The sequence below is a fragment of the Centropristis striata genome, chromosome 3 (assembly GCF_030273125.1).
Source record: "Centropristis striata isolate RG_2023a ecotype Rhode Island chromosome 3, C.striata_1.0, whole genome shotgun sequence".
Lineage (NCBI taxonomy): Eukaryota > Metazoa > Chordata > Actinopteri > Perciformes > Serranidae > Centropristis > Centropristis striata.
The window spans coordinates 6,234,810-6,248,220 of NC_081519.1; the positions used below are offsets into that span (position 1 = coordinate 6,234,810).

General features: G+C 37.5%; 4 protein-coding genes across 5 annotated transcripts; 1 reads left to right on the plus strand and 3 right to left on the minus strand.

The window, feature by feature from the left end:
- Window positions 1-73: 73 nt before the first annotated feature.
- On the minus strand, window positions 74-944 carry c3h1orf74 (chromosome 3 C1orf74 homolog). The gene has a single exon (XM_059328522.1). The coding sequence runs from the start codon at window positions 942-944 to the stop codon at window positions 159-161; it is 786 nt and encodes a 261-aa protein (XP_059184505.1). The 3' UTR covers window positions 74-158.
- Window positions 945-1,011: 67 nt separating this feature from the next.
- Window positions 1,012-3,557, minus strand: tomm6 (translocase of outer mitochondrial membrane 6 homolog (yeast)). Its single transcript, XM_059328530.1, has 3 exons — window positions 3,399-3,557; window positions 1,392-1,526; window positions 1,012-1,181 (listed from the first exon to the last, which is right to left on the minus strand). The coding sequence occupies exons 1-2, from the start codon at window positions 3,494-3,496 to the stop codon at window positions 1,430-1,432; spliced, it is 195 nt and encodes a 64-aa protein (XP_059184513.1). The 5' UTR covers window positions 3,497-3,557; the 3' UTR covers window positions 1,012-1,181; window positions 1,392-1,429.
- A 58-nt stretch (window positions 3,558-3,615) lies between these two features.
- On the plus strand, window positions 3,616-6,380 carry LOC131965866 (ubiquinol-cytochrome-c reductase complex assembly factor 2). Its single transcript, XM_059328531.1, has 4 exons — window positions 3,616-3,787; window positions 5,444-5,518; window positions 6,007-6,073; window positions 6,184-6,380. Exons 1-4 carry the CDS (start codon window positions 3,650-3,652, stop codon window positions 6,294-6,296), a joined length of 393 nt encoding a protein of 130 aa, XP_059184514.1. The 5' UTR covers window positions 3,616-3,649; the 3' UTR covers window positions 6,297-6,380.
- Window positions 6,381-7,362: 982 nt separating this feature from the next.
- Window positions 7,363-12,699, minus strand: tspo (translocator protein). 2 transcript variants are annotated; one of them, XM_059328529.1, is made up of 4 exons: window positions 12,558-12,699; window positions 8,600-8,775; window positions 8,351-8,489; window positions 7,363-8,217 (listed from the first exon to the last, which is right to left on the minus strand). In XM_059328529.1, exons 2-4 carry the CDS (start codon window positions 8,770-8,772, stop codon window positions 8,044-8,046), a joined length of 486 nt encoding a protein of 161 aa, XP_059184512.1. In that variant the 5' UTR covers window positions 8,773-8,775; window positions 12,558-12,699; the 3' UTR covers window positions 7,363-8,043. The 2 variants fall into 2 exon arrangements, with proteins under 2 accessions (XP_059184512.1, XP_059184511.1); XM_059328528.1 differs by lacking the exon at window positions 12,558-12,699 and adding an exon at window positions 11,107-11,441.
- Between the last annotated feature and the right edge of the window lie 712 nt (window positions 12,700-13,411).

The following is a 13,411-nucleotide window of genomic DNA, read 5'->3' on the forward strand; positions in this document are numbered from 1 at the left end:
TATCAGTTGCGTGTGTTGTTTCAATCAGCTGTGGTTCAGTTAGAAAAACACTGCATGTAGAGAAATAAACAGCTGTTTTTAACAGTTTAATTGAGTGATAACATAAAACCCACATTTTCTTTTAACAGTTTATTTTAAAGAAAGACTTGATGTTAGCATCACAAACAGACTGAGGGCAGAGTGACTGTGGACTGACAAACTGTAAGATCCTTTAGGACATTTTGCTGCTCAAATCTTTCCTGTAAACAAAGCCTCCAGTTTTCCAGGTTGGACTGCAACGATTTAACCAGAACAGCCGGGACGCTGAAGGAGTACAGACAACACCTGTGACCTGCGGGGTCTGCCTGCCACGTTGCTGAAGCCGTCGTCACCATCAGGGGCGTCATGGACAGACAGTTTTCGAAGCTCTCGGTCTGATCGAACCAGTAAGTGACAGGGAAACCCAGTAAAAGACCAAACACTGTGCACAGGTTCCACTCCTCTGCCTTCTCTCCGACATAATGAGCTTTCTCAGCCGGCTGCAGTTGTTCAGCCTCTCTCAGGAGAAGCAGTAAATCACGTGTCATGCTCTTCAGTCTGAGCGGGTCGGTGACGGCGGGCTTCTCCAGTGAGTGGCAGACATCAATAACAGCCAGCTTGTTATCACCAAACAGCTGCTCTACGTTTGATCTGACTCTAACTGGATTAACAATGAGAGCGTTTCCATTTAAATCCAGTGTGAGAAGTGAATTCGACACCAGCTGGGAAGACTGCAAGGAGCTCAAATACTGCTGCACCTGATCTGCGCTGGCGCAGTTGCTGTCGTACAATAAAGCCGGTTTTAACCCAAAATCTACAGCTGAGACCTGAGCAGCCAGGTCCAGACTCTGAGGGACGGAAAGAGATTTCCTACCAGCAGACAGACATTTACGAGCTGCAGCAACAAAGAGCTCCTGAGTGGACATCGCTGCAGAAATCACATCGCACACTATTCAAATGTAAAAATTAAATTAAAGCTATTCCAAAAACAAGAACGGAGATACTTGTTTAATATAATAATTTCTGTTCAGTGACATGACAAAAAAAACATTCTACAGAAAGGAGAAGCTGATTTGGGTCAACAAGATGATATAAGAGTAAAACTAGTCGTACAAAAGTCATTTATTCGTGTCCCTTGTTTCTTCTTTGTTGGTCCAAGACACCTAAAGGAACAAAGAGATACCGAATATTACAAATGTACCAATTTAAACAAATAACTTGTAGCACCAGTCTGCATATGAACTGTATCAAGTGTAACTTGTAGCTGAAATTTTCATAATACACAAAGTTGCTATCATGCCACACATTATTCTGGTCAACAGTAATGTAAACTGATCAACTCCTCTATCTGGCTGTAATAAAGAAGAACTCACCATCATCCTGGTTTACGCAGTGATGGATTTTGACATGGTTATGTTATGGGCTGAGGAGCCATCAGGTCAAAATCCGAGAGGTTTCTTGCAACCCAAACACCAGCTGCAAACAAACCCAAGTTGACCAGAAGATTCCTGAAAAGTTTAATAAGATAAGAACATGCAGTAAGTCACAGATGATGGAACTTGTCATTGAAAATGTTTGTGTATGTGTGTGACAAAGATATAATTATAATAAAATAAAGATACAATAGATACAATTCTGTCCTGCCATTTCTTGCTACTCATTGACATATTACATATGCACCAGTGATGACACATTAGTAAGACATAATGTGCCAGTATTAGCCAATTTCTTTATATACCTCTAATCAGTAGCCGAAGAAGCACATTTGATCATTTACCCAAGTATGAATAAAGTATTGTAGAAAAATAAATAAAACTCCATTAAAAGGGTAATAGTCCTGCAAGAAAAATCCTACCAAAGTCAAATATTGCAGAAAATGTAGCTGAAGTTTTTCAGTAAAAGTACTGGCTTGTTCCCTCTATCTGACATACTATATGACATCATAAATACTGAAGCATCAGTGTGTGATCAGCATTTTACTGCTGTAGATTCTGGAGGAAGTATGTACAGTTTTGTAAAAAAAAAAAAAAAAAAAAAAAAAATTGGCGGGGCATGGAGCACACATTTTATGAGCCAGGCACAGCACACAGAAATAAGGAGTATCAACAGAAAGGACACACTGATAACGCTTTGCACATCATCACATATTTGAGGGCAAGCAGATGAAAAACTGAAGCACTCTTTGTGCTCCAATTCAAGGTCACGGGCCAGGTGGAGATAGGCACTGACCAACACTAGACAAGATACAAAAGTGTGCGGTTAGCTTCTTCCTTCCACAGGGCGGTGACCGGAAGCTGAAGCACCAAGGGGCTAGGACCATAGATATATGGGACGAGCCTGTGTGCCAACGAAATGGGCAGGTCAAAGTTTAAACCATGGTGCTGCCCCAACAGTTTCTGACCAATCAGATAGTCGCACATTTACATTATAAAGTAAGTTAGGTATCCTTTTCTGGAAGGAGGTTACAGCTAACTGCTTAGCAGCCTGTGATTTCTGAACAGAGAAGGTCCATGTACATGTTCACTCTTTCATTGTTGTCTTAAATAAATAGTCAAAAGGATTTTACTCTCCTCTCATCTGTTCTGCGAAAAAACGAACTCTAATAAAACCACTGGTAACAAAAGCACCTATTGCTTTCAAATAAATACAGTAGAGTAGGAGGTACAATATTTCCATTTTTATAAATTGTATTTAACTACATTACTGAAGACATTTTACTCATTTACTTCTTGCCACTGTCTCTAATACATACTGGACATGGACCACATTATCACAAACCAGAAACAAATTATGTCTTTATACTAGATTTTGACACAGGAGCCTCTTCCACACAGGGCCCCCAAAACCGAGGAGCTAAAGCCGGACACACAGAGGTCATGTTCAAATCAAATCAAAACAAATCACCTTTATTTATAGAGCAGCCATAGCTGATACAAAGTGCTGTACATGGCAGGACAGACCAACGATAAAAACAGAAAACAAATAAAAACAACTAAAACAGAGTGAGTCTCGTGCTGGGTAAAAACCAGTAAATAAAAGTGGGTTTTAAAATCAATCTTAATTTTAATAACCACAGTGGGACAGTGAGGAGGCCTGCCTGTTCCAGTGAATATTTAGCTGTTAATTAATAGTTGACAGACACTGAGGGCCTGGATATTTCTGGGGCCCCTGGAGTTCTTGGACTGGGCAGTATCCCACTGAGGCTGGTTGGTAATACAGCCTTGATAATAACAAACTGGTTTCACTGGTCCAGAGATCAGAGATGGACTGGCCGAGGCAAGGACAAATCTCCTTTACACGGTGTGTGCTAACGTTAGCTACGCGGCTAAAAACCACACAGTTCAAGCACATTAAACAAGATGTTATCGACCTAAACTCACCTTCTGAAGTCGTTTCTGTCCGTTGCGAACCGAAACGCTGAGCCGACCCACTCCACGACACCGGAGGACGGACCCTTTTTACCGTTTGCGGCGCTCATCTTGCTAACCAACGTGCGGTGTAACGAAAGGACAGAACGAGGGGAACCAAAAGACACACCGGAGGAAGAGAGGGAAGAGTTACGCTGTAACACAAGTACGGAGCACGATGAAGCTCAAAAAACGTTACGCTTCGCTCATCTTCACGTCCAAAGATGTCTGCCACCAGGTACCGACGGTTCCTGAAGCTGTGTGAGGAATGGCCCCGGGACGAGGCCAAGAAAGCCCGAGATATGGGCACGTTTCTGCGGCAGAAAGTAGCTTCAGCTTTCCGGGAGGGTGAAAACACACAGGTAACGTTTATTTAACTGACGCACAACACACACAGCTAATTACACAACAGACTGAGCTAGAAGGGCTAACCGTCGACCTTGTTGTCTGCCCTGGTTTTGACTGAGCCTCTTAATAATTAACCCTCTGGAGTCCATCTATTTATTGAAAACAACATGTTTTATTTACAGTAGTAACTTAATTTAGATATGATATGTAGACAAGCTGAGAAAGCCAGTTGACAGTGCAATCATAGGAGCTTTCACAGTGTGCCATTTATGTTTGTAGACAATTTTTTATATTGTGAATTTTCTTTCTACAATGAAAACTATTACTATTTTTAATTTACATGCAAATAGACTGTTTTGTGGTTTTATTATTTATTATTTTTTCGGCTGTTTTGTTTTGTGTATAAATGATAAAAAAAAAAAATTAAAAAAAAGGTACATTTCCATAGACACCTGTGTCTTTTGTTTGTATTTTCGGTTCCTGGCAGCTTTATACTTTGTTAATTAAAATAAAATGGAAAAATCTGACTGATAGCCAAGTTTGTGTGGAGAAAAAGGAGCCATGCATGTGATGTAAGGACAGACTGAAAGATGCTAAACAGAGACAGAAATAAATGCATAGGAAGTTGACAAATTTGAACCAAAATTTCCTGGACTTCAGAGGTTTAACAACAGTACACATGCACTTCTTATTAACTTAACCCAACATATAACTCTCATGAACCAGCCAGAGAGGCTTTCACGATGTAAACAAGTGTTTGACAAGCGTTAGTGTACAAGTACAACTGAGGTACTTCACTAGTTCTGGTTACATGTTTGGGGGTGTAAATAACAAGTTTCATCACAATACGATACGATTTCGATTTGATTCGATTCCTGTTTATCATAATCTGTTATATTTATTTTATTTTTTTTACCAAAAGGCAACTAAAATTATTTCACAATTGTATTACTGAGCTCTTCCAGATATTCATGTGAAACAGTAAATTAAATATGTATATAAAGTGTGGATTTAAAAATGAAGTTTGATGATATTGTATGATATTGATCACTGAATAGCTATATCATCTATACGAATGTATTGCCACAGACCATTTTATTAGTATATACTTACATATATTCAGTGCTTTTACTTGAGGAACAATAGCAATGTCAAAGTGTAAAAATACAAAATTACAAGTGAAAGTCCTGCATTCAAAATCTTACGTGAGTAAAAGTACAGAAGTTTAAACCTCAGTAACATTTTGAATGCAGAAATTAGTGGTTTTGGCATTGTTTGTTGGTATGTTATTATTATTATTTAGGTCTGAATACTGACATCACTGGTTTAAAAGCCTGTGTTGTCAGTCTCTTAAATGGTTAAATGAATATGAATTAATCCACCAAGCAGACCAACAGAGGTGTGATAAAATCAACTTTGGTTGTCGAGCATCAACTCGTCAATTAATTTCCCTAATAACAATCACAACACTCAACTTGTACAACAAAATAAAAAAAATGTGATCTGTTTGCACTTAATAATGTGTGAATAATTTCTGTTTTATTCCCTTATAAAATGCCTGTAAAATATCTGAAGTTGTATTTTTTTAATGGAATGTGTATATGCTAGCATTTGCAAATTATCATCCTAGCATTTGGCATTTTTCCAGTAAAAACATGTTATTCCACCAGATCTCAGATCCAGAGAAGTGCGACCAGATATATGAAAGCTTGGCCCGCATTAACGGCAACTACTACAGACAACGAGTGAGTACAGTAAATATTCACATATCACATGTGCTTTTGTAAATGTATCTGCTACATCTTTGCATTATGAGCTGTTTAAGTGCCTTTTTTCCTTTTAAGTGCAACAATGAAAGATAATGTGTTATTCCCGCCAGTGTTAAATAAAGTGAATTGACTCAGGAATAACTTTACTGTCATGTTCAAGACTTTAAAAAAAAAAAACCTAATGACAATTACATTTTAGAATTTATTCTGTGATGAGATCTAAACGTGTGTGTTTTGGTCACAAATAACACAGATGAAGTTGAATTTAACACACAAATGTGAAATGTTTGAAGTTCACACTTTTCCCTTGTACTTTAAAAACATTTAAAATATGCAGAAAATGACAAGGAAAAAGAACCATCCTGCAAACAATAAACTCACTCAGCTATTGTATGTGTGTATTCCTTTGTGAGTATTTAATGTGCTGATATTTATTTCAAACATGTGTTTGTATCTGCTCCCAGTTTCCTCGTGTAAGAGACACAAGTTTTACTGGAGTTACAGTGGAAGAGTGTAAATTGCTTTTGTCAGGTATGGACCCTCATTTATGTTCTTGACTTTTTATGAAACATACGTATGCTTACATTTATTGCAGTACATTTGTTATTTATTAAAAAGCGAATTTTGATTTAATTGAACAGGTAATGTGGAAAAGATGGACGATGAGAAAAAGGGATTGTGGAAAACGTTAATGGAGAGATTCTCCAAACCACCAGAAGACGTTCCGGAGAAAGAGAAAGCTCCTGAAAAATAACTTTCTCTCTCTCTTTCTTTCTTTCCTACCTTTTCTTTTCTTATTGCATGAATAGAAATAAAGTGTATTGTTATTATCTTTTAAGGACTGTTGTCATTTCTTTTTAATATATTATAATGGAATGAGTTTAACTCTGCAGGTGTAAATTATTTGTGTCTCCTGTTTTTTTCGAGCGATCAAAACACAAAATATATAAAGAAAGGTGACTGGCATGGAATTGCTTACACTTAAATTAGATACAACAATAAATACTTTAAAATTACTTTTTTAAAGATAATATCTATGTCTACCATGAAGGTGTTTGTTTCTACGTTCATGTTAGTTAATGAGGTCGTCTGAAGAATGTGTTGAAGGATTTTAATGAAACTTTGTGAAAACTGAAGACAGAGTATAATAACTCAGTTACTGGTCCTTTTAAGAAAATAACATTAAAAAAAATGTATATATATACAGTACAGGCCAAAAGTTTGGACACACCTTCTCATTCAATGCGTTTTTCTTTATTTTCATGACTATTTACATTGTAGATTCTCATTGAAGGCATCAAAACTATGAATGAACACATATGGAATTATGTACTTAACAAAAAATGTGTGAAATAACTGAAAACATGTCTTGTATTTTAGATTCCTCAAAGTAACCACCCTTTGCTTACTAGAATATAAGACATGTTTTCAGTTATTTCACACTTTTTTGTTAAGTACATAATTCCACATGTGTTCATTAATAGTTTTGATGAATTTACAATGTCAATAGTCATGAAAATAAAGGAAAAACATTTAATGAGAAGGTGTGTCCAAACTTTTGGCCTGTACTGTATATATATAAAGAAAAAACATAAGATCTTTTTAAAATATTTTTCCATTAACCCTTCACAGTCACATCTATTCTATGATGGTCTCTTGCAGTTAATCAGGTCGATTTACTATGAGAATACACTTCTTGGATTGTGCAGCAGAGTTTTTTTGGTTCAATTGCTATGATTTTATTTACATACTGGTACCACAACATACTGCATTTAGTACGTTTCCCAAATGATTTTGCCAAAATATTGCAAATGTGCACATAGTGGATCCAAAACATTTGTTTCCTCAGAAGACATGATCACTCTTTATTTTACAAATTGAAGGAAAGAAAAGTGATAAACTGAGTTGTAGTTGTTACTCCAACAAGACTCATCATAAATGCACACGTGTTAAATAAGGCATTCTTTATTTATAAATGGCAAATAAATGCAGTTTTACACTTCAATCAAAAAACACACACTTCAACTTAGACCAGTAGTCTGAGCAATATTGAACTTCAGTGCCTGATATGGATAGTGATGAACCCTGATGATATGCTTAGAAGGAATGCACTTTTTTAGGACGGAATTAACTCAATTTGGGTAAACAAAATGACAAAGACGATCAGAGTCATGTTACATTTTCCTTCTCAGAGTAACACACCTGAGGACCGTTCCAAATAGTGAGTTTACAAAATAAGCCGAGCTTACTGGAAAAGTCCTTGCTCAGATGTAAAATGCCGCCATCTCAGGAGCTACTGGGCGAATATGGCAACATCATCTCTTCATAACAATGATTTTTTAATGCAATTTTTGCAACTCAGCCGACTATATATGGAAGTGTTGATTTGTCTTTAAAAATCTTGTATTATAATTGTCTAAAGCCAAAAGCCAAGCAATGAAATAGCTGCAATTTCATAAGAAAGACACATGATTTGAAAGAAAAGCACACAGAACTGTCTCCTACTCTTCTTTCTCCTCTTTGTTGTCCCTCCATATGCAGTAGGTTAGAGAGGTGGCAAGGCACAGCCAGGACAGGTAGGGCGCCATCAGCAGTGTGGCAGTGCGGCTGATGGGATACCAGGACACCATGGTGGCTCCCACGGTCCCAGTGAGAAGCACAATCTCCATTAGAGCCTGAAAAGGGCAGTGAGAGAGTGTAAAATTGGACATTTGACATGTGGATGTAGGATACTGAGCAGTAGTACTTCATGATCTTCCCATCTGATCTCAGTTGAAAGAAATAATTGCTTTGATTTGTGAAACGTACCAATTTCAGCTTGTGTGCACCAAAGAAGATAGGAGTCCAGGCCCAGTTCAGAGCTAACTGCACCCCATAAAGTCCCAGTGGAACCAGTGCATCTTCCTTGAAACCTCCCAGCTCTTTCCACACCAGGTAAGAGCCATACCTGTATACCAAAAGAAAAAGGATCATTTGGATAAGGAGGTTACATCACTGAGAAGAAAAGACTAGATGTAAATCTCAGAGACTGTCGGAGCCTGTCACGATGATGCTTACCCCATGCCTGTATATAGACAAGTCCACACTATAGGGAAGGCTACATTTGGAGGACGCCATGATGGTTTCTGCAGGGTCTTGTACCAGGTCTTCACCTCTTTGCGCGTGACGTAACCGCCATAGAGCCCTCCGATGTGTGGAAAGGCGGTCATCCCGAGCATAGGCAGCCACATGATCTGTGATAAGAGCAGGACACAAAACAGCTGTTTAACCTCTGCTAGGGCTGGGTGTCAAACCTCTTTTTTTGGTATTGATCAAAATGTGTCACTGAGTTTCAACCTTAACTTATTCCAGGGATGCCCAAAATGTTTTTGTTTTTCCCCTGACATGATATCTGATAACTACTTGCTCCTCATGGCTGATGTACCACTCTGCCGTTGTTCTCTACAACAGTAGTTCTCAACCATTTTGAGTCGCGACCTCCAATTTAACATGCATGTTGTCCGCGACCCCCGCTCACTGAACAGCATCTCACATGCACAGTTCGGATCACCCAAAAAAGAAACAAAATGATCAAAAAAAGGAAACAAAATGACCAAAAAAAGACACAAAATGATCAGAAAAGACAGAAAATGACCAAAAAATTAAACAAAATGACCAAAAAAGACACAAATTGACCACAAAATGATTTTTAAAAAAAAGACACAAAAAAAGACATTAACACATGAACATTTTAACACAGTGGAGACAGAGCTGACTTCCAAAATGATTTGGCGACCCCCAGAAATCATCTCGCGACCCCGACCCCAAGGTTGAGAATAGCTGCTCTACAAGTATGGATGCTGCACTTTTAAGTAAATGAAATAGATCTGTTTTTGTATTTTTGGCTTATAAATGTATTAAGTATAAATTTCCCATTATCAGCCAATAACTTATCGGCATCTAATTCTAGGTAGAGTACACTTACACCCAAAAAAACAATGATGAGAACAAAATTGCAAAACAGAAGACCAAAACAATGAGCTGAAAGACGTTGTAAAGTTCTACAGAGATAAGAAACGCTGCTAAGTCAGGTGATACTCAGCACAAGTAGCAATATCACGTCCACATACAAGTGGTCAGGTGATCCATTGTTCATATGAGAAATATTCATTGTAGCTGCATGAAAAAACACAAATATTAACATCATCATTAGCAGCAGTACCATTAATCCTGCATTGGTTGGGTTGTATCTGAAGTCATTTTAGGTCATGACCTTCACTGTCCTAACATTTCTGCAGTGTTGCATATCACTGCATGGTAATTCAACTGAATGTGCAGACCACAGACTGCATGGTGCAGACTGACTTAATGTCAACCAAACTCAAGTAAGTGTTTCATTTAAATAGATTTTATGCTGTTTTACGAAGAATAATGTTTGATTGCTCAGGAAGGTATGAGCACTTATAAACATATATATAGATTTATACACTTTAGATAACAGGTATGATTATTTGGCAAAACTTCACAGAGCTACATGACTGGCGGTCAACAATAAAAATCTAGTTATTTAGTTCTTTATTATCACATTTAAAACAAAAGCCATGGAATCAGTAAATAAAAGTAAGTAAATAAATTTGCAGGCAAATTATAAAACCACTATGGGCTTATCAAAAAATGTCACCTAAGAGATTTACAAAATACATTATATATATATATATATATATATATATATATATATATATAAAAGATAGCCTTTATTGTCATTGTACAGACACCTATAGAAGGTGCTTTAGGGATAAACAACATTGAACAGATAAAACCAGAATAAACAGATAAAACAAAAAAACAAAAAACAAAAAAGAAACAGAACGAGTATGGTTAATTTCATTTTAAATAAATAAGTAAGAAGGATAAAGCAGTAGACCGGTGTCCGATGTGGGACACGGGGCACATATTCATATTAACTTGAAAGTATAAAAACCAAGTGATACATTTCTAGATTCTACATGGACAATCAGTCATATGTACTTATCACAGACCTGAATTAGGTTGCTATATTTTTTCATACAAATGACCACATTAGTTTTAAAACAGCAGGAAAACATTCTAGTTTAAAGACAGTCACTTATTTGTAGGGGTCGTGCATCACTCAACTCAAATATGTTAATACATCTGCATTGAACATCATGGTAAAATTTATGCTTACCTCGTATACTCTTCTATAATCATGTAACTCTTTTCATAATCATACCTTGTACTACTTAATTTATATTATAATCATGTTAATATACACTATAATCATGTTAGGATGAATGACTTCATGTTATTATCTGTGTAAATGCTGTAATGATGTAATTGTGTAATAATTGTTTGATTTAATGTGGACCCCAGGAAGAATAGTCTTCATCTCTATGAAGACTAATGGGGATCCAAAGGATACAATAAACAATAAACAATAAACAATAAACAATCACTGACAGGCAATAGCTAGGTCTAAGTTTTAGCAGCGCAAATTTGCAGTTAAAGATCATTTCACTGTCACAGTTATTTGGTGGGCAGGTTGCAAGCTGCAACATGTAACTCACCGCTCACTCAGTCAGTTGTCAGCTACTCCACACAGTGTGCACGATTGCTTTGTCAGACTAACTAATGCTACACATATACAGTGGGATCCTTAGGCATGCTGCTTCATTGTGATATAAGTGTGCAGAGCGGGCAGGGCAGTCTTATCGGAGCGGGCAGTGAGCGACACTCCCCGAGCTAACAGACGAACACTGTGACGTCACACCGAGGGTTGGTAGACTGTTTCCGTAGCTAGTAAATGTTAAATAACAATGTCGTATAATCACCCAGGTGTCTATTTAAAAAGTCCAGAGGTCACAAAATACACTTGGGGTTTCTTACTTCCTGCTCGACCGGTTATGACCTATGGTTATGACATTACAAAACACAAACACAACAGCAGCGGTGACGAAACCAGTGTTATGTCCTAACTGGTTTCCACACTAACTGGTTACCGTACTCGTCTGTGCGGCTGTGTTTTGCCTCAGTTAGCAGATTCGTCACATATTTATTAAACATTTGAAGAAGAAGAAGAGTACATTATTAATCCCACAATGGGGAAATTCAACCTCTGCATTTAACCCATCCTTTTTTACACAGGAGAGAGGGGGTTAGGTGCCTTGCTCAAGGGCACTTCAGTCCTAGACCTGTCAGTACCGGGATTCGAACCAGCGACTCTTCAGTTACAAGCCCGATTCCTAACCTCTAGGCCACGGACTCCCAAATGGCGATTGGCGATTTACAGGTCGCATCTCTTATTTACTATGGATATTATTGTTGTTGTGCATCACAGCCACCTGTACATAAAAGGAAAGCATGAAAATATAATGTTTGCAAGTTCGGTTAGAGTTGGATACCAATTCATTTCGACACAATTTAATTGTGCATAACCCATCACCTCTACAGTCATGGCAATAATTATTAGACCACCCTTGTTTTCTTCCATTTCTTGTTCAGTTTATTGCCTGGTACAAATAAAGGTACATTTGTTTGGACAGATATAACGATAACAACAAAAATAGCTCATAAAAGTTAAATTGAAGAACTGATATCTGGACATTTTCCATGTTTTTATTCATTATAATCAAAAGCATTATCAAGAAAACCATGTTAAATGTCTAGATATCAGCTCTTAAATTAAACTCTTATGAGCTATTTTTGTTATCATTATTTTTTTTTTTTAAGTACCTTTAGTTGTACCAGGCATTAAAATGAACAAGAAAGCAAGGAGAAAACAAGGGTGGTCTAATAATTATTTCCATGATTGTACATGTTTATTAAATATGTGACGAATCTCCTAAATGAGGCAGAAAACAGCTGCACACACAAGTACGGGCACCAGTTAGTGTGGAAACCAGTAAGGACATAACACCGGCAAAATAGTTTCTCGTGTAAAGTTCAACAGAGGTTACCGAAGTGGAAATACTATTTATATTCCAAATCAGGATTTTGTCACCATCTGAGGTAGACTCACCACAAGTTATGAGGCTGCGAAACGATAGTATATACTCCTGTAGAAGCCACACATCCGTATGAGTTGAACCTTGTTTCAAGAAAACATGTTTTCTTCGTGATAGAGCAGTACTACACTACCCACAATCCTACAGTGTAACAGCGACATTTCTGATTGGTGGAGCTCTCTGTAACCATGGAAATGTTTACAGAACCTGAGAAAGGCGAGTGAGTTTGCCCGCTTTACTGCTAACACTGACTTCTACGATTGTTTCTGGTGTTTATTAGGGACCGAGCACTAACGGTGCGAGGACCCTATAGGAATCGCCTTTTTGGGGGCTTTATCATATTCAAAAACTCACCATTTTTGGAATATACATAAATCTCCACTGAAATGTACGTATTCTAGTGGTCCCGGGAATGGGCGTGGCAAAATGACTCAACAGCGCCCCCTTGAAAGTCAAGAAAATTCAGCCCCTCGCGCAGGAATGTCGTAGAGACACGAAATTTGGTACACACATGGATCATGGGAAGACGCACCAAAAAGTCTCAAGAATCCATTCCCTCAAACGTACAGGAAGTCGGCCATCTTGGATTGAATATCGCACTTTTCATCATTTTATGCCATTTCCACCCTGCATACTTTAACAAACTCCTCCTACAGATTTTACCCGATCAACTTTAAACTTGGTCAGTACCATCACAAGGCCTTTGGGATCAAAAGTTGTATAATTTATTATTATTTTTATTACAAAAACAACAACAAAACCCCATTAAAATGTTAATGCAAGGGTATACAGTCACTAGACTGTTTGCACCATTTTATGCTTTAAACAGTGGTGAAGTGCTCAAATGAATCCCATAAAACTATGTTTT

Coding starts and splice junctions, on each gene's coding strand:
- c3h1orf74 (XM_059328522.1), bottom strand. CDS start 944: ATGTCCACTCAGGAGCTCTTTGTTGCTGCAGCTCGTAAATGTCTGTCT.
- tomm6 (XM_059328530.1), bottom strand. CDS start 3,496: ATGAGCGCCGCAAACGGTAAAAAGGGTCCGTCCTCCGGTGTCGTGGAG. Junction 1,527..3,398: donor GACAGAAACGACTTCAGAAG/GTGAGTTTAGGT, acceptor TAAACTTTTCAG/GAATCTTCTGGTCAACTTGG.
- LOC131965866 (XM_059328531.1), top strand. CDS start 3,650: ATGTCTGCCACCAGGTACCGACGGTTCCTGAAGCTGTGTGAGGAATGG. Junction 3,788..5,443: donor GGGAGGGTGAAAACACACAG/GTAACGTTTATT, acceptor TTATTCCACCAG/ATCTCAGATCCAGAGAAGTG. Junction 5,519..6,006: donor GCAACTACTACAGACAACGA/GTGAGTACAGTA, acceptor ATCTGCTCCCAG/TTTCCTCGTGTAAGAGACAC.
- tspo (XM_059328529.1), bottom strand. CDS start 8,772: ATGTGGCTGCCTATGCTCGGGATGACCGCCTTTCCACACATCGGAGGG. Junction 8,490..8,599: donor TGTCTATATACAGGCATGGG/GTAAGCATCATC, acceptor TTTGGTATACAG/GTATGGCTCTTACCTGGTGT. Junction 8,218..8,350: donor GTGCACACAAGCTGAAATTG/GTACGTTTCACA, acceptor TGCCCTTTTCAG/GCTCTAATGGAGATTGTGCT.